The sequence below is a fragment of the Camarhynchus parvulus genome, chromosome 4 (assembly GCF_901933205.1).
Source record: "Camarhynchus parvulus chromosome 4, STF_HiC, whole genome shotgun sequence".
NCBI classification, from domain to species: Eukaryota; Metazoa; Chordata; class Aves; order Passeriformes; family Thraupidae; genus Camarhynchus; species Camarhynchus parvulus.
Genome location: NC_044574.1, coordinates 4,185,559 through 4,205,074, shown reverse-complemented (window position 1 = coordinate 4,205,074; position 19,516 = coordinate 4,185,559). Strand labels below are relative to the sequence as shown.

At 38.8% G+C, this 19,516-nt stretch overlaps 1 protein-coding gene across 1 annotated transcript in view; it reads right to left on the bottom strand.

Moving 5' to 3' along the window:
* Positions 1 to 19,516, bottom strand: part of CTNNA2 (catenin alpha 2) — a 418,638-nt gene that overhangs the window by 318,564 nt on the left and 80,558 nt on the right. The window contains 2 exon segments of the mRNA XM_030948202.1: positions 18,592 to 18,759; positions 18,762 to 18,797. Coding sequence (XP_030804062.1) covers positions 18,592 to 18,759; positions 18,762 to 18,797 — 204 coding nt within the window.

Genomic DNA, 19,516 nt, shown 5'->3' with positions numbered 1-19,516 from the left:
TCCAACGAGCCATAATTAATACTTTTGCAAAAGCCTTTGGTATCAGCAAAATGATGAAAGCAAAATTTGCGACTCAAGTGAGGATTTGGATGTCTAAATTTAAATAATGAAGTACTTTCACCTTGTATTCAGAAAAAAAAGGTCAATAAGGAAGCCAAGGGTCTCTCCTCCCCATGTTGACCTGGAAGATCTGGCTGTTGGTCAAAGGCAAACACTGTTTTTAAAGAAAAGCAATGAGGAATCTGAGAAAAGAGAGCAGTTTTTATTTAAGAAAACAATTCAACAAAACAAGAAGTATCTCCAGCTCTCAGATTGGTGATGTTTCAGTCACTCAGTGATTGAAATTAACAGGATGAATTTCCTCTCCAAAGTAATTCTAAAATGGGTAGTATTTAAAAGTCTTGAAAAATCCAGGTAAACTGTGTCTGTGCCTAGATTTATATTTTCCAAACAAAGTGTTGTTTTGTGTTTTGGGGACTCTCTTTTGATGTCTTTCACCACAAATGTGAAGCTATTTAAGAAACTTTGTTAAATATTTTGCAGAATACAAATTCCACAATGGAGATGTACTTATTTTAAGAACATCTTGCTGTGAATCCAGGAGAGATCAGGTTATCTGGTTGTTAGCCGATATACAAGAAGCATTGCCACAACAAATGCCTACTTTTTATTTATAGCTCCTTGTAATAGAACATTAGAAAACTAGAAAACAGGTTTGTATTCTATTCTTGGTGGACATCGCTGCTTTATTACTGAAGATAGATTTAATTTCATTTCCATCAGCTGGTGTTGCACTTCAGTTATTATGGCTCCAATGGGCGTAATGAAATGTCACTGCTCTGCAAGGCGAGAGTCAGGAACAACATTATAAAATCAATACCATGGTCAGGCTATTTTGGCATTCATAAGACTTATGGGTTACCTTATAAAACTCGTGTGCTAACTGCATTAAGGTCTCTTTCCTTACATCCTCTAGTTTTCAATTTTCTATGATATTGAAAATCTTCAAGTGCTCAACACAAATTCTCCACATTTGGCTCTATCCAGCGCTAGTTCCTTACAGAAAGTTTTATAGCTATTGCCTTTTATAATAGGCAAGACCAAAGATGCAGAAACCAGCAAGTTTAACTCGATTTAAGTCCTCTGCTATGTACTGCTGAAAGCTCCCTCCCTTCCTTTCATTAGATTCTTCTTTGGATTCAATACTGCCAGTCAAACAGGGACTCAAGCAGTGCTTGAATGGCACTGAAAATGGTCCAGCCTGCACAGGGCTCCATCTGAAACCAATCCATAATGTCTCCTTCAGCAAACTCCCCATGCTGAAAGCTGGAGATTTGGAATAGCTGAGCTCTGCTGATGTTCAAGCTGTACAGTCAGGGACACAGTCATGGCTTGGAAGAGAGGATGCATGGCTCAAGCATTGAAGCTGGGCAGCAAACACGTTCCCATTTACACACAGAGAGTGGAAATGTTTTATTTTTTAAGCTCCAAAATGTGCAAACTGGCAGGTTCTTCCCTGCCAAGGCAAAAATTATTCGGGATATGACTGAAAAAATAGCAGCCTTAAAGTGAATAAATATGATCTACATAATTGAAGTCATATACTCATTATCCAATGAGTATATGAGCTCATGAATACTCCTCGAAGTACATGTACTTGCTACCTTTATTAACCCAGATGTTAGAGCAATGTATTTCACTGAACCAAAACTGGTTCCTCTCTTCCAGACCTATCAGTTAACAAAGAAAACAGCCATGGTAAACTGACCTCAGGCTGAAAGAAAACAAACTAACATGGTTTTACAGCCTGGAGAAGAGAAGGCTCCAGGGAGACCCATCCAGCACCTTCCAGTGCCTAAACAGGCTCCAAGAGAGCTGGAGAGGGACTTGGGACATGGACCTGGAAGGACAGAACAAGAGGAAATGGCTTTAAAATGAAAGAGTGCAAGTTTAGATTAGACACTGGGAAGAAATTCTTGCCTGCAAGCATGGTGAGGCCCTGGCACAGAGTGCCCAGAGAAGCTGCGGCTGCCCCTGGATCCCTGGAAGTGCCCAAGGCCAGGCTGGACAGGGCTTGGAGCAGCCTGGGCTAGTGGAAGGTGTCCCTGCCCATGGCAGGGGGAGGAATGAGATGGCATTTAAGGTCCTTCCATCCCAAACCATTTGGATTGGATGGTCTGTGAGTCTGACTGTGAGTGTCCTCTGTGCTGCTGTCAGGGAGAGGGAACTGCACCACTCATTACTGGAATGAACACTCAGAAAAATCCAGCCCAAAGAGCTCCTGCCAGCACAGCTCAACTAGTCTCAGCTTATTACTCTCCTTGTTTCTCTCTAAAGCACAGCTAGCAATATTAACATCATGTCTACTACATTTTAATAATGTCATGGGAAAAAAGATTGCTGTGTCTGTCAGTTTGGGAGAAAAGGCAGAGGCCATGCTTTGACATAAAAGACATGAACAGCAGAGAAACCTCTTAATTGCTGTGCTTTCTTCCTCCTTGTTTTCTTAGATCCACCCTGTAACAAACATACAACTATAATCAAAGCCCATTAAAGAAGTATTGCTCCTTTTCTCTCATCAACAAAACAAAAAAAAATTATACCAGACAGTGAGAACTTATTGCAATGACTGGAATGCTGAGGGTCTTCTAAATCTATTTTAGTATGTTTTGAAAAGATACGTATTTTTTAAGCACAGTCAGGCTGTAAAGCTGCACCTCACACCATCACTCTGCTGTGCCTCAGCTCTGGGCATGCAGCTCAGTACCCAGACACCTGTACTATCAGCTAAATGTTAATGTATTCTGTCAAAACCAGATTACCTTCCCCACTAAATTATTCAATGTCATTATCCGACTCGGCCATCTGCAATCCTAATGCCTTGTGTTCAAAAACTCACAGCTCCTGCTGTATTATTTTTGTTTTACATTCCTACATAAATCCGTTCAACTCAATATGTTACAGCGAATCCACAAAATCAAATGCAATCTGCTGGGCTGTAAAGCACCAGTTACTGAAAATCGAAGGGTTTATTATAGTAACAATTCAAGGAGTCACTGAGCAGTCTGGGTGGGCTGAAGGTCGAACCACATGCTAAGGAATGAGTTAGATAAGCCATGCTGCACAACAAGGTATGTGTTTGCTAAACATAGCATGGCCTTGAACCCATTCGTGTATTTCATATCTAATAAAAATCTGAACAGTTGGTCTGATTGGATTTTAAGTGATGCAAATTTGGAAATCAAATAGGCAGACTCCCTTTAGACTTGGTCTATTTAAACCATAATTGTAAAGAACTGCAAATTACATTTACGATGCCATGGAATTCTCAAGGGATTCGGTAAGAATTTTACCGTAGGAGAAATATTCATCATTTTAAATTTGTTATTAACAAATCCAAATGTACACAGCGTGTAATGCTCTCTCGTTTTGTTATTTCTACTTTGCTTACATGGCAGTACAAGTGTAACCACTCTTCAGTGAATGGAATGCTCTTTAGTTTTCATAGCCATTTAATTATCTGCTTTGACAAAACCCAGTTATATTATTGTCATTCTGTTAGTCTGGCAACACTAAGTAAAGAGATAAAATACCACTTACATCTCCCAGACTACAGATTAAGGTGTGATTTGGAGACCAGATTCCCATTCTCAATTATAAATTAGAAGTTTCATCGTCACAAATAAATTTTAAAAGCAATGATGGACTTGAATAACTTTCTTCCTGCCACTTAATACTCAGGGAGACACCTCATTTGCCTTTGGTTAAGAGAAACAGAAGCTGAAAATGTGACAAACACACCCTCTAGCCAACACACTGCTAAATGGGAACACATAGAAACCAGGATAAAAGAGAAAAAAACTTCCTTTTCTCCTGTTATTAGTGTCTCCACCAGAAAATGACCAGAGTCCTAATTCTCCAGGCAGGAGATTTATGAGCATGGGCAAATCACAACAGTGTTAACATTTCTGTGCACTTTCACATCCAAAATTCATTTACTCTGCTCATGATCTGACACTGTTTTTATTCCTCCTCTCTGGAGGGAGTGTATTTTAGCACTCATTCTGACCTGTCTTAGAGGAAAACCTTCTCACTGAAGTAAAGCTTTACTGAATGTTTAATAATATTTTGTGACAAAGAAAAGTGCATTGGCAGCATCTTCATTTCTACCACACAGTGCAGCCACCCTGAAGGCGCTGGACAAGGTGTGGGGTTTTTGTTATCAGGTTTGTTTAAAAAGCACACAGGGAGAGTACAGGATTCCAGACCATCCCTGTTCCAGATCTTCACAGCTAATTTAAAGCAGATCTTCCCCAACAGGAATTCCCTCTGCTTTGGAAGCTACTGGTGCTAATGAGAGGCAAATATAGCAGGAAAGTTGTAGCAAGTGGAAATAAAGTGATCATATCTCAATGTATTAGGCTTGATACATTTAAAATGATGCAGCACATTCTGTTTTGGTTTGGTATTTGAGAAGTAAATGCAGGTTAAAGGGGATCATGTCTACAAAACATGGTTCAAAATGGTTTCAACAAAGTACAGAAGCTTTCACAACCCTTCTTTAATGACCAACTCCATTTCTCCCCCCAACTCATCCTGGACTAAGCATCTTACAAAACTCAGGAGAGGAAAACAAGAGTTAAAAATAAAAGGACGACTGGGTCAAAATGATGCAAAAATAGCTATTCCAGAGGCTTGTGTAAATCTCTTAAAATCTTAATGCTCTACAGGCTGTTTAAGTAAGGATCTGGATTATTCACTTTTAAACAGTAAATATCACCTTTGGTTCAGGAACTCCCTGAACCATAAATTGCTGGAGGGTAAGATAATAAATTTTGCAAAGAGGAATCACAATCACAGCATGTTTGCCAGGTTCTTATATTCTTCTTGAGTCATCCCCTGTGACTATTACCAGAGATAAGATACTAGGCCAGATAAAGCTTTATTATGAGCCCTTTTATGTTCTTATTCCCCCAAATATAACCACCTTCTTTGAAGATAAAACCAATTCTCAGTGCTAAGAACCTATACACAATTATCTAACACCATTGAGACAAACTCCCAGAAGATATGAGCAAATCACCATGTGAAGTTATTTAATTCACAGTAACAGACAATCTGCTACATCCACATCTCTGAAATGTGTGACTGCTGAAAGGACCATGGCCATTAATTGGTACAATGTGCTTGAAACACTTTCACAACCACCTTGATGATGTTGCCCTTCACAAGCTGTCCTCCTTTAAATTCTCCTCTCTTTTGGGTTATTCTCTGCATAGATTTTTATGTCATTTCCAAGCTTCTTTTGAGTATGATCTAGTCATGGTAAGAGAAAAGCACTCCAAGAAAATAATCCAGGGCAATTAAAATTCAGTATATTTTGAGGCTAGCAATCTTGGGGGTATCGACAAGGACCTGGTTCCTCACTTACATGCTTGAGTGACATGAATCCAGCCTCAAATGAGCAACCACTCCTCACCCTAAGCACCTGAATCATCCTAAATTCACGAGCACAAACAAAAATTCTATAGAAAATTTATATTAGAAAGCAAATAATAAAGTGGTTTGGGTTGGAGAGGACCTTAAAGCCCATCCAATTCCACCCCCACCATGGGCAGGAACACCTTTCACTAGCCCAGGTTGCTCCAAGCCCCGTCCAGCCTGGCCTTGGACACTTCCAGAAATGGAGTATATCATTCTTCCACTATCACCTGTGCAAAACCATTGTAGTTTTGCATTTCCTGTGTATTTTTATACATGCTCAGAGATGATGCAGTAAGAATTAGTTTAATCATCTACTGAAATAAAATCCAATAACAGCTAAAGATTGTCACAATAAATTCCTACTCATAAGAGTTTCTAGGGAGCATAATATCCAACAGATACGCTACAAAATAGGAAAAACATTAGAAATTGATATGAAACCCTAAGAAGATGAGTCACCTCAGCCTGCTGGGGTGCGGGAATCCAAAGCCCAGGCTAGCTCAGCACCAGCCAGCAGTCTGGCGTGACAGCAGCTGTGGCAGCGGGCACGGCTCCGGGGCGGAGACTGGCTCCGGCGAGCTGCTGCCTAAGGACAACCTCCCCATGTCAGAGGTGAGGAGGCTTCGCCCTCAGCCCAAGGCCAAGAAGCCACTCCAGCTAAGCACCAAGAAATAAAGAAGCCCCACAGCTGTCTGCAACAGGGAAGGGCTCTATTAGGATAGGGTGATGGCTGCAGGCAACTGCCAAAGAGGGCGGGGACTGCACAAGGTTTTAAAGGGTCCCAGAGGGGAGGAGTCACCCACCGCTGGGCAAATGAGCCTACAGAAAACCATGATTGACTTAACAGAACAACAAACAGCAGACTAGTTGGGGAGGGGAAACAACTTCTGGTCCAATCACGCTCTGCTCTGAGTAGAAGGTTCTGGGGAAAAGTTCTGGGCAGAGAGTGAGGGACATGGCAGTTACTAGGGAAACATAGGAAGGGTTTGAGAGAAACTATGACAACAGAGGAGGGGTTAACAGATTGACATAAAAACTGATACAAGGGTGGTGGGAGTTGCCTAGACAACCGAGGATTGACAGATGACCGTGAGGGGGAAAGGCACGAAGGGAGCCTTAGGCAGAACCATTATACTAACAGAACAGGGGGAACGGAACATACCAACTGAATATAACATTAACATCAAAATACAACTCGAATACACAGATCATAACTAAGAACAGAAAAGCGGTCACACCGCAACATCAGCCATTTATCTTCTAAGGAAAACCAGTCTGTAGAGAGTCTAGAAGAAGCTGTCCCTCTAACTCCTGTCTGTAAAATACAAAGAAAAAGACCAGAAAAGCAAAGCTATTTACCTAAAAATCTAAAGCACCCTAATGCAGTTAGACTACTGTGGGCTTGGCCATCTGGCTTAGAGGCTCATTAGTAAAGAAATGACCCCTTCACATAAAACCCAGTTGGGTCATTCCAAGCTAATGAGCCTGCAAGTTTTATTGTTTTGTACACACAAATGGATGTAAATCTGCTTGGGAAGTCTGGCCTTACACACTCCACATCAGGCACACCTTTAATTGATTCTCTCACTTCTTTATTTAGTTACAGTGAAAGGACAGGAAAGAAAATAGAAAGAAATGTTTTAAAAGCCTTTGTATTTCTGCTCAAACATGTATTTCAGTAGTTAAATCCTGATATTAAATTGTTTGGGGTTTTTTTTTTGGTTGGTTTGTGTCGTTTTGTTTTCTTTTTTTTTATCTGATTTCATAATTTCAACTAGAATTCACCCTGACAAAATGTTAATAATTGAGCATTTGGAAGGGTCATGGAGAGTGACAGCTCTCCAGGAAGAACCTTCTCTTCTCCAGGACGGATCAGACCCCATAAAATCCAGAACCTGACTCTCACATCAAATACAATGAAGTTTTATATCTTGTGAGTTAACCTTACTGCCTTTCCTGGGAGTACTGAGGTACTGAAATCAGGCACCTCATATTCCCAAGTGAATCCCTTACAAATACATGTAAGGATGAACAACATTCCCTGACATCCACAGGATTTGGCTCCATATCCTCATCCTATAAGCAGAAATCAAAAATACTGCATGAAGCACAAGGTTTCATGCTCATCTACCCAGTCAGAAGAATAAGACATAATTTTCTACTGAATGAGTGGATTTACGACAGACATCAACAATAAAAATTCCTCCTCTCACTTCCTTTCTCTTTTTTTTTTTTGTTTTCCTTTTTTTTTTTTTTAATTTATATAGGAAATTTTTAAAAAGTAAAGGCTGGTGTTTACTCTTATGGACTAATACGGTGTGCTAGCCATGACACAGACCCCTGTTCCATCTTAAATAACAAATTATTCACATTAATGTTTGCCTTGCAAGGCCTTTAGTCATTAGACTATTGCTCAGCTTCAAACAATAAAAAACTGTTTAAAAAGATAATGGAATAAATAATGAGTTAAAGTGCTTGAATTTTGTAACTGTTAAAAAATTCTAATAATCTGATTGCATCTCTGTGGAAGACAAAAAGAAGTTACAAGAAAGAAGGTCATTCATATCCAATAAAAATAAAAATTCCACAGCAAAATCATAATAAGGTACTTTATAGAGAAAGAAAATACACAAGCAAATGCTTTGGCCATTTGACATCACAGCAGCTTCTGTTCTGCTCTGTCAGAAACAAACCACCCAGCACTCAATAATCTTAGGAAATTCCCTGGGTGAATGGTCTCACAGCTTGGGAAAACTCAGCTTTGGGCTTTTTGTCTCCTTTCCCTCCTAAATGCTATAATAAAATCCAAGCAATGTGATTTTCTGCAGCATCCTGGGTGTAAGGGGCTCCAGGTAAGGGGTTATGTCATTCTGTGATTACCCATTCTGTCTCTTCCCAGCAAGAGCTCAGCCAGGGTTTAGTGCAACAGCTTAAAAGCACCAAAGGGTTCATGGCATTAACAGTCTCTGGTTAATTCTACCTTATCTACTTGCTCAGCTTAGCCCTAAAACCCAATTAAAGTGTAATTCATCTGATCCCAGGATTGAGGGCATCCCTGGCAATGCACTTGACAGCCTCACAGTAACCACATTATTCCACAGAATGTACTTTAGAGCACATCCCAAAGAGCTCAGCCACTGGCGTCTTACAGCTACACAACTGCATTTTAGGGATCTCAGTAAACAGAAATATAAAAATTTCATTGCAACTTTAATGCATAACTACAGTCATGATGCATCTGTTTTGCCATTCTCTTTGTGTTGATCTTTTCAATAAATGCTAGAATTGGACAAGGCAGCAGAGATCTGACAAAGATATAAAATATAGGTATATATACATATATTAAAAATATAGGTAAATATATATATATAAAAAATATAGTTATCACGAAAATGTGAGGTCAGTATGTTACCCTAATCTTAAACACTATTTACTTTATAAAGCAGATAAGTTTAAAGCTTTGGTACAGAATCACAGAATAGTTTGGGCTGGATGGATTATTAATGATCATAGAGTTCCAACCCCTTCATACAGACAGAGAGACAAATTATAGACAAATTAATTTCAAAAAATCTTTCATTTCATTCTGTTGTATCCAAAATATTGTAAACAGTTGCAATATATGTTAAAAGAAAAAGTTCTGAAAAAGTTTCCAAATACTATGAAGATTGAATCAATACTTCAAATTCAAAAAATAATCCAATCCAAAAAGAAAAGTGCTTATTCCTTCAGCTCAATGATCTTTAAAAAAAGAATCAATCTTTCTACTATTACTAAGCAAGTTTTCAGGGAACTGATTACTGCAGAGACATTTTTTATCTTTCATTCCTCAAGTGAAAATATAAAAACCAACTTCATGTGCTCCCAACATCTGGCTAATACACAACTCTGGGAAAAGCAACACGTTACTGTGTCACAAAACGTGATGCCCTTGCATTTCTAATGCACTTCAGAAGTGTAAAATCATTTCCCAGATCAAATATCAGACCCCACCAAACACTGATATATCTGGCTTCATATTATCATGCATTTCACTGCTGTAGAACTTGAAAATGATTCTGTATAAGAATCCACATGAGTTCAAGTGCTCATGTACCTCTAGCTGAAATAATTTGCCAAAAAATGCAAGCAGAACCTCATTTCTTACCATCTCAATTCTATCTGACAGCTCATCCACTTAATACTCATTTTATTAAAATACTTTTTTCCCCCCAAACAACCTTTTGAATCTATTTGTTCCTGAAGAGCCCATAGCTACTAACAAGGTAACATCTTTTCTGTGTACTGTTACATTTTCTTGGATTACAGCTCTACCACATCAGCATGCAGATCTTCAGTGATGCACAAAACATTTCTGATGTGCAAGCATGCCCTCTTCTGGATATCCAGCACCATCATTTCAGCTGAAAATTCCCTAAATTACAGCAAATTCCTCCAACACTGCCTTGCGGAGCCTTCCTCTCATTTGTAAAAACATTCCCGGTGTAAACAAATAAAAATAATCCAAACCAGCGCAGGATAAACTGCAGGTTTACAGAACTGACATGTTTTCTGTACTTTGGATTGCTAATGGGACTGTAAATACTGCAGTGACATTACTGATAGGAGAAGAGCTTTGACCTTTCCTGAAGTGAAGTGAATCCTTAACTATCCAAGTGCTGATCTAATCATGTGTCATGTTTTGTCTCAGTTTTCAGTGCAACAGGCAAACCAAAGCCATTCAGAATTTGCCCAGTTATAGTAAAAATTCAGCCCTACTGCTAAGAAGATTCAGGTAGTTTTTAAAGAAAATTAATCAAAAAGAGAGAAATCCCATGTGTTTGAAAATACAGACGTTTTGCAGCCCTTTCAACAGTCAAACATTACATTTATACAATTACTGAAGGCTTTTTCATGTACAACAGAAGATGTTTTGTACCCTCCAAGGAGACACAGATTTTTGATGTGGTTTTCTGAAAGCTCACTAATTGCAGCAGGCCTATGCTTCTTTTATTTTGATTCATTCCCAGTAGCTCTATAAATGCATTTGGAATATTTTTCTTTGCATCCAAAAGAATACAACACCCAACAATGTTAATCTGGATTGTGTAAATACTGAAAGTAAGATTTGGATATCAAAACCAGGTATACACAGAGCTAATAATCATATTATAGATATAGTATAAAATGCATTATAAACTTCTCTCATATTGATACTGACTTGCAGGCATGGAAAAACAACAAATTAATAGCCCATAAATGCTAACTTCAGTAGAAATAAAATTAGAGAGGTTATGAATCACACAATATAGACAAGATTGATAAAGGACTTTTTTCAGGTGGACAAACAGCTTTAACATCACTTTCAGACAGATTGCATCCGAAATTGAGGCAATGCTTTCCAGCATATCAAAAGCACTGGTGCAGAGCTCAACACTTCTGTAAGAACACACTTTAGAAAAAACAAAACAACTAATTAATTAATGCAAAATTAAATGAGTTGAACATGAAAATGCAGTATTGGGGGATTGGTGTGCTTTGACTTCAATTGGGGTTTTTTTGAAGAAACAACACATTTTTATTTTCTCTGAATACACTAAGTTTAAAATTATCAAATACTCTCAAAAGGTACCAACAGTACAGTCAGACCTTCTGTATGCATACAAGATATATGAGATAAAACAGTGAGGAAAAACAAAAACATTTCTCTAGAAAAAGCAAGTTCCCTGAGTATTGATAAAATTGGGGTCCACTTACTGAATAATTTATTTCCAACTACAGCACATGAGAAATTAATATAATATTTTATAGGAAGGCAGTTTGGGTTGTTGGTCAAAAACAATGAAAAATCATCAAAATTATATCCCACACAGTTTTGACTTTTGTGACATTCATTCTGCCATGTGTTGGTTTTGTCTCAGCTTTCATTTGAACGGGCAAACACTGCAATTATACAATTAATGCAGAATTTTTTAATGTGGAAATGGCAAGGCACTCAAACTTTAATGAATTGAGACTGATATGACCTCAATTTGAATGTTGAGTAGGAGAGGCCCAGGCAGACTAAGCCCTACATGAACTGAGAAAATCAGGTTTGATTTTACTGTCAGTCTAGAAAATTTCCATGTTATTTTGGAGGGAAGTATTTTGTTAGAAACATCACTCAACCTAATACAGCAATTCAGCCTTACACTACATAAACCTCCTCTGCTTTATTTACATTTTAACGTGACATACAACGCTTTTATAAGGACATATGGTCTAAGGACATATGGTCTGCCTTTAAAGACAAAGAGCAAAAAGAAAGCAACACATTCTCTGGTTGATAGCATCAAGGAAACCCAGCACTGTTGTTCAAAAATCACCATTTCTTCCCACAAATATTAGAACCACAGAGTCAGAGAGTCAGTGACACAGCTGGTGATGAATGAGATAAGGACAGAGGGAACCCTGCAAGGCAGGAACTGTCTCCTTGTCCTTATCAGAGAACTCAGCTGTGGTAACTCCCCTGCCCAGCAGGTCCTGGGACATTCACAGGCGGCCTGAAGGTGCTCACTCTGCTGAGGGGCCATGATGGGCCATGATGAGCCCAGATGAGATGGGCAGCTCTATGGAATTAGAAGGCACCAAAGACTCCTGAAGTGTGCCCTGATCTACAACATTCCATCGTCCAGGCGTCCCTGAGCCACAACATTCCATCCTCCAGGTGTCCCTGATCCACAACACAACATCACCCAGCTGAAGTTCCCTGCCCCAGGGGAACTTCACCGGGGTACCTGGGTGTTCTTACCTGAACCTGAGTGACTATAAACCCAATAGATGTGGTGTTTTGGAGGTTTCTTCCATCATTTGATGTGTCTAGTTTGTGACCATTATTTTGACCAAGTATCATCAAAATTACACTGCCCAAGTCTCGTGAAGCCTTTGGGTGGTGAGATAGTTTTATTCTTGTCCTTTCCTTCTCGTGCATTTTCTTAGGTGATTTTTGTGCTCTTATATTACTAAAGCTAACTGCCAAAATGCCTCCATATCTGTTTTCCTTTGCAACCAAATTATTCTACAATAAACTCTACGTGTGTAGATTTACAAAAAACACTCATCCAAGGTCATTTCACTCTAATCCACCCCAAGGGATTTCTTAACAAGAACCTTGGCTACCCTCCCCTTTTAGAGTAGATTGTAACAGGTAGTAGTAAAGAGCATATTACTTTAGTAAATGTAAAAATCTACTCATCCCAACAGGGATATGTAAATCTGTAATCATCAGAACCTGAATTCAGGACAATTTTTAAGGATATTTGTCATTTCCAAGCCATGAAGTTTCATTTTCTCAGAGCTTTTTTAAATTTATTTCTGATTGTAAACACCAGTGTGGTTCTCTGAATCTGATAAGAAAAACACAGCAAACTCTGAATATGGAATTAGAAAACCAGGAAATTCATGAATGAATAAATAAATTGCTTGGGCAATTGTAAATAATGCAGCATTTCTATAAATATACTGAAAAATAATGGACATGCCTTATGATAAGGGCCTGACATCATCAAAATAGGAGACAGAAGGTTCCTTAAAAGGTGTCTCAAATCACGCTGCAGACTGTATACTTAGACAGTGATTTATGTACAATTGTGAGCAGTCAAGGCACTCAAGAGGGATCCATAAGTGCAAAAATCTTAAAGTGACCAAGAAGCAATGCATAGGACATTTGGGAACCTATACCTATTCCTCCAACAGTTACTACTGTGTTTCTGCTTGTTTCTTACAAGTACACAAAGACAAAACTGCTCTAAAAGAGCCAAGTGAACAGTAAAATAGCTCATCTTCAGCTTGAAATACAGTGGAAAGCTTTAAACAAGCTGCTGTCCTCTAAAAATTATTTGGCCAGCCAGGAATTTGACAATGGTACAGATGGAAAAACTGCCCTGCTGTGCCAGTCACGCCTGAATCAGTCGATGCTGCTGCTCCAGCAGTCAATCTCTTGTCACTCATCCCTGATTCCTCATCTCAGGACAGCTCTGGACATTCCTCTGTCTCATAACTGTAATTTACTGCTCACTGTCACCCAGATTAACCTCATGCAAGTCAGCTCCAGAGCTGAAATGTACACACCAATTATTGCTGATCTTAAATATGAATTGAGATGAAGCTGTTAAATGTGACAGCTGGCAGTATCTTGAGAGTTTATAGATTTTTCAGTTGCTATCATGTTTTTCGTTCTCCAATCAAGCACAATAACCAGCTGTCTGCTAAGGACATTTCATCTTCATGTACTGCAGCACTCTGTTTTTCCTTCGAGCCATTCCAATTTTTTACTGATATATTTGTGAAGAGAAGCTGCCAGCAGCCTTGTGCTTTCTCATTTGTTTTTCCACTATTTTGTTGTTTCAGGAAATAACATTTTCTTCTTTACAAGAAACACGAATTAGAACATATAGCAACTTAGGAGTAAGCAGGTATCAAGGACAAGTAGTAACTTTAGAGAGTCAGATTTCAAAGAGCAAACATTGCCCCCATGGTAAAGTAGGGTCTTCCTAGAGCACATTACACAGGACTGCATCCAGATGGTTCTGGAATATTTCCAGAGAGGGACATTCCATAGCCTCTCTGGGAAATCTAGTTCTCAGATGTGATCCTCATATCTAAACATGAAATCATCAGCAGTAATACAAGACTCCACTAAGGACTGATCATACCACTCAGACACACAAAAATATCTGTCCCAAAAAACAATTATAATTAAAAAAAAAAGCTCCTCTTGGATGTCAGCAGGGACTGGGAGCAGAAACACTGAATAAGAAGGAAAGCAAAGCAGGAGAATGCAAGCTGGCTTAATAATGAGCCCAAAGGCTTTAGAGGAGAAAATCATATTTGAACCAGCTGGGAAATGCCTTTTCAAATGCAGATTTGAATTAATGCCAAGCCAGTACTGGAGTGATTACAGAGGTCTTTAACACTCATGGCTTACTCATTTGTCAACCGCTTTCCAAATTTATCATTGATACACCCCAGCAACACAACATTCAGTCTGTCTCTGGCACTGACTCTGATGATGTCAGAGAGAATTCAAAGCATTCTTTTTTAAGCATATTTTTCTAAAGATATAATTTCCTCCCTTTCTTATGTTAATCAGACATCAACCCAGCAGCACCCAGAGTCTTGCTAGAAAGGGTGCCCAGCACTGGGTTGAGTTTGGCAGTGCATTTCTGAGCCAGGAGTTTAAGAGCTGGAACTCCCAGGTTCCTGGTATTTTTGCTCCCTGACAGCCTGCAGTATAAATCATGAAGGATCCAGGAGAGAAAACCAGCAGGAAACTAGACCCCAATCAGAGGTAACCATCCGTTAAATAAGGCTTTCATTTAGACAAATGGAAAACAATCGCATTAAGAGCTTCCGTGGAGCTGCATTTAGGTCTTCTCTGTAGGACAGAAGTCTAAAAATGTAATTTTATTTTGAAATAAATTATGGGATTTATCACATATACATAAGAAGCTGAAAAATACCCTATCAATTTTCTCTGAGACCCTGGCAAAAAAAAGTCATATGACACAGCAAACTGAGAACTCTCTTCCTTCCCAAAAGTAACAGATTCTAAAGTTCAGTTGAGTTCATGAGAGAAATAATAGATTTATTAAATAAATAATAAATAAGCTGGGAAAAGATTTTGTCAAAGTTACTGATAAGGCAAATGAAGAATATGCACGTTTCTGGATATACAGAGAATAATGAAGCAGTTTACATCTCCTCTCCATGGAAGTTCTTGCAGAGAACTCCCAGGGATCTCCCTTCCAGAGGGTTTAGGTACTGTGAGACTCTGGTCAATGTAGTAACTATACAAATATCTAGTTATTCATAGAACTCATAAAGAGCCTAGGGACTAATTAAAACCATTATTTGACAGGTAGGAAATGGAGCAAATCAACATTTATCTGAGGAAAAGGAAGCAGAAACCAAAACACACCTTTTATAACACTAAATAATACAACTGCAGAAGCAGTACCGTTTTCACTTACCTAAGTGGAAATCTCCCCTCTCCTTCTTTCTGTCAACTTTTTCTTTTCAGATTTTTCTTTGGATGCCAAAATTTTGAAAGTATATACTTTTTTCTTCAACTCATAGCCCTTTCCTTCAGCTCTTGAAGATTTGTAAGAAGCACCCCTCTGAACCCAAATCATAGAAGTAGATGAAAGAAAAAGAACTATTTTAAGCTGGAGAAGGACTGAACTAACATTTACTGAGCAGCACATTGCCAACACCCTGCCCTTCATCTGCATCCTTTAAATATCACCACAAAGTATTTACTTTGCTGTATGCTCATTTGATCAACACTTATCCCAAAAAAATCATCATTTTTCAGCTATCATCAAACAGAAGAAACCCCACAACATGAATGACTGATTAATTTCATAATCTCTAAAGCGAGAGCAGGCTTGCAGTGGTTTAAAGCCACACAGGCAGAAGATCTTAAAGATGTCCACCTCTGCAAAATCAACCTTGATCTGACTTAGGACTGTGTCATGTTTGGAGTGTCCCATTCACTTTTACCCTTTTGAAACTCATGAAAGTTGTAAAACACTTTCCAAGTGAGATCTTTTGTTATACTGAACACGTTCAGAACTGTTGAGAACCCAAGAAAATAAATCCACAGGTTTCAAGGAAATAAGTTTAGTACCAAAGCCAGGGCAGAATCGATGGAATTAAACCCTTAGATAACAGGAGCTGCCCACAAGCTCAGGATCTGATTTTCTGTCCTGGCTAGGGGAATTAATTAATATATCAGAGAAGTCTACAGATATTTAACTTACCCCCTGCCCATATTTGATTATAACAGTTGTCATCTCAGTGGCTCTTGAGGCTCTGTTGGCTGTATTGATCTGATCTCCAGTATTGATCTGGTCTCTGACAATTATAACTGGAGATTGGGCAATGGAGGCTCAAATGATTTAATGAAGGAAGGAGTCTGGCAATTTGTCCATTCCTAGAGCAGACATGACATGGAAGTTGGCTGGCAGCTACAGGCTGACCCATGGAGCATTCAAATTCCTTGGAGGGGCAGATTGAGGAGTCAATGCTCCAACAAGCATTGGAATTTTTAACCTGATATCTTAAAATGGCATCCACCCTTAAAGAACTGAATTGACACCCCCTACTTTACCTGTCCCTATGTACAAAAAAATTAAATTTAGGCATAGTAATATCTAATCTTAATCCCATTCCTTGTAACTGCTAACATCAGTTTGAAAATTATCATTGTCAAGTTCTACCACACCAGATCTGGTAAAATCAGAAGTACTGCATTTTAAGTAAACTAAGTATATATTCAGTTTTTATAATGTTTACTCAATAGGTATAAAAAAATCTTACTCAAGTTGACTACATTTCAGTATAAAGCAGAAAAATAAATAAATTACAGGGGTTGTGCAACTCAGACTAAGAAGGGCACAGAAAAGGAAAAAAAAATGAATAAAAAAACCATACTGTGGAAACCATAAAAACAGCTGCTCACACCATTATGTGTTTAAGTAAAAATGATGAAACTATATTAGCAACCTTCAGAGTGGTCATAAATGCCTGCAGGAATTTAAAACTTTCCTCCCTCTGTAAATGCAGTCAGAAATAATGTTACTGGTACAGGGGCAAATTGCATCATTACCAAACCTCTGTGTACTGAAAAGAGGCACGACAATAAAATGAGAAGCCACCACTCATCAAGTCTTAAAGTTTTTTTTCAAAAGACATTTAAGGATTATACCAGTATTGCTTCTACAAAGCAAGATTTTGTAGGAAGAAACTCAGCAAGTTCTTTTCCACCACAGCGTCAACACCTGGTATTTAATGTTCTCCTTTATAACTTCTAACCCCTAACACGGCAGCAAAACTTCACATTCATTCATGCTTTCACAAGAACCTGTCAACCATCATTTCAAAAAACTAAGAGGGAAATAATGCTTTTCAATTCAATCAAACAGTTATTCCTTGAGGTGACTCTATTATATGGAACAGTATCTTTGAAAAGAACATTTGAGCCTGAACTGTAAAATGAAGTGACTAAAGGACTGAAGTTTGCACTATTGATACTGAATTCCATCACTCTAACAACTGTAACAGTACCGATGAAAATAACAACATTAAAGGTCTATCCTTGAACATCCTCTTCACCATTATTTTGATGATGATTCCAGCAAAATGGGATCAAAATGACAATCATGATACTCTGAGAGCAACCAAAGAAACAGCAGAGGATGCTCAGTTTAACACCTCTTGGCAAATATTTTAATTTTAAAACAGGTTTTTGATGTTGCTTTGGTCTTTTTTCCACATCCTCAAAAGGACATGGCAATAGAACATCTGAGTTTTAATACACAACATTGGGTGGAGAGAATTTTCTGAGACAAGTTCTGTTTGTGCAGACAAAGGTTATGCACTGCCAGTTCACACCACATCGAAGAATTCAACACCTCTGGAAACCCTACCCAGAGAGTTGATTTTAAGATTGTGTGAACAGCATTAGTGCTGAACTCACTACTTTCATGGCAACTATCTCATAGCTTCACCAGAAAGTGCAACCTTCAGTGGTTCAATCCATACACCAAAAAGTCAACCTCTTGTAAATATCTATAGGTAACATCCTAAAAATCAAACACAATGACCATCCCGCAGGGGCAAGCATGCTGAAAATTACCCATATGCATCTTCAACAAGAAAATAATTCCTGGGCCATTTCATATTTAGATTACTCACCATTGTATCAATTTTAAAAAGTACTCTACTTCTAAAAGAACTGCTAGTTATTATCTAAGAAGAAACTTTAATGCCAAATTCACAGGGAGCATCGAGTTCATATTTAGATTACTCACCATTGTTTTCATTTTAAAAAGTATTCTACTTCCAAAGTCTAGTTATCACGTAAGAAGAAACTTTAATGCCAAATTTCATGGGGAACACTGAGGTCCTTGGCAGGTACAAGGCCACCCCCACGAGCTTCTGATCGTACCCAACTCCTGTCAAACGTTTGCAACGCATTAAAAACGCCAACAACTCAACAGCTCGGCACAAAGCCACGTCACAACATCTGAGATACATTAAAGCAGCAGCAGCCTCAGGGGGGCTGAGGCACCCCGTGTTACTTACGTTGTTCATGTACTCGGAGAGCAGGTCCTGCAGGGCCTGGCGCACGGCGTTGCACTCGGCCACGATGCGCTCGCGGCGGTCGTCGCGCGTGCACGAGGAGTCGGCCATGAGCGCCGCCCCGCTGATGATGCTCTCCAGCCGCTCCTCTAGCGACGGTCGGAACCGTGCGCCTCGCTGAACGTCATCGGGTCCAGGATGATCTTGTTCTGGAAGGAAAAGGAGAACGGGAAAATGGTGAGCGGTTGTGGGTCTTTGGCATTTTCTGTGCCTTCGGAGAGGTTTTTTTAATCTTTCCTATAAATAATTTCTCATAGAATACCAGGCTGGAAGGGATTGCAAGGATTATCAAAACTTTCTTGGAGTAATTATCTACCACATTCCTGAAAAAGTAAATATTAGAGAAATATATAAAAATATATATATTCACAACCTTGTTACCCAGAGAAGCTGTGGCTGCCCCTGGAGCCCTAGAAGTGTCCAAAGCCAGGCTGGACAGGGCTTGAAGCAACCTGTGATAGTGGAAGAGTTTTTAGTCTTTCCTATAAATAATTTATCATAGAATCCCAGGTTGAAAGGGACTGCAAGAATTATCAAAACTTTCTTGGAGCAATTATCTACCAAATTCCTGAAAAAGTAAATTTTAGAGAAATATATATACGCATTAATTTTTTTTTTAATTGTTTGTATATATATATATATATATGTCTGTATGTTATATGTGTATAAAAATGTATGTATACACATATATATATACACACACATATTTATAAAAAAATTCATAACCTTGTTACCCAGAGAAGCTGTGGCTGCCCCTGGATCCCTGGGAGTCTCCAAAGCCAGGCTGGACAGGGCTTGAAGCAACCTGAGATAGTGGAACGTGTCCCTGGCCATTGCAGGGTCTTGGAACAAGATGATCTTTAAGGTC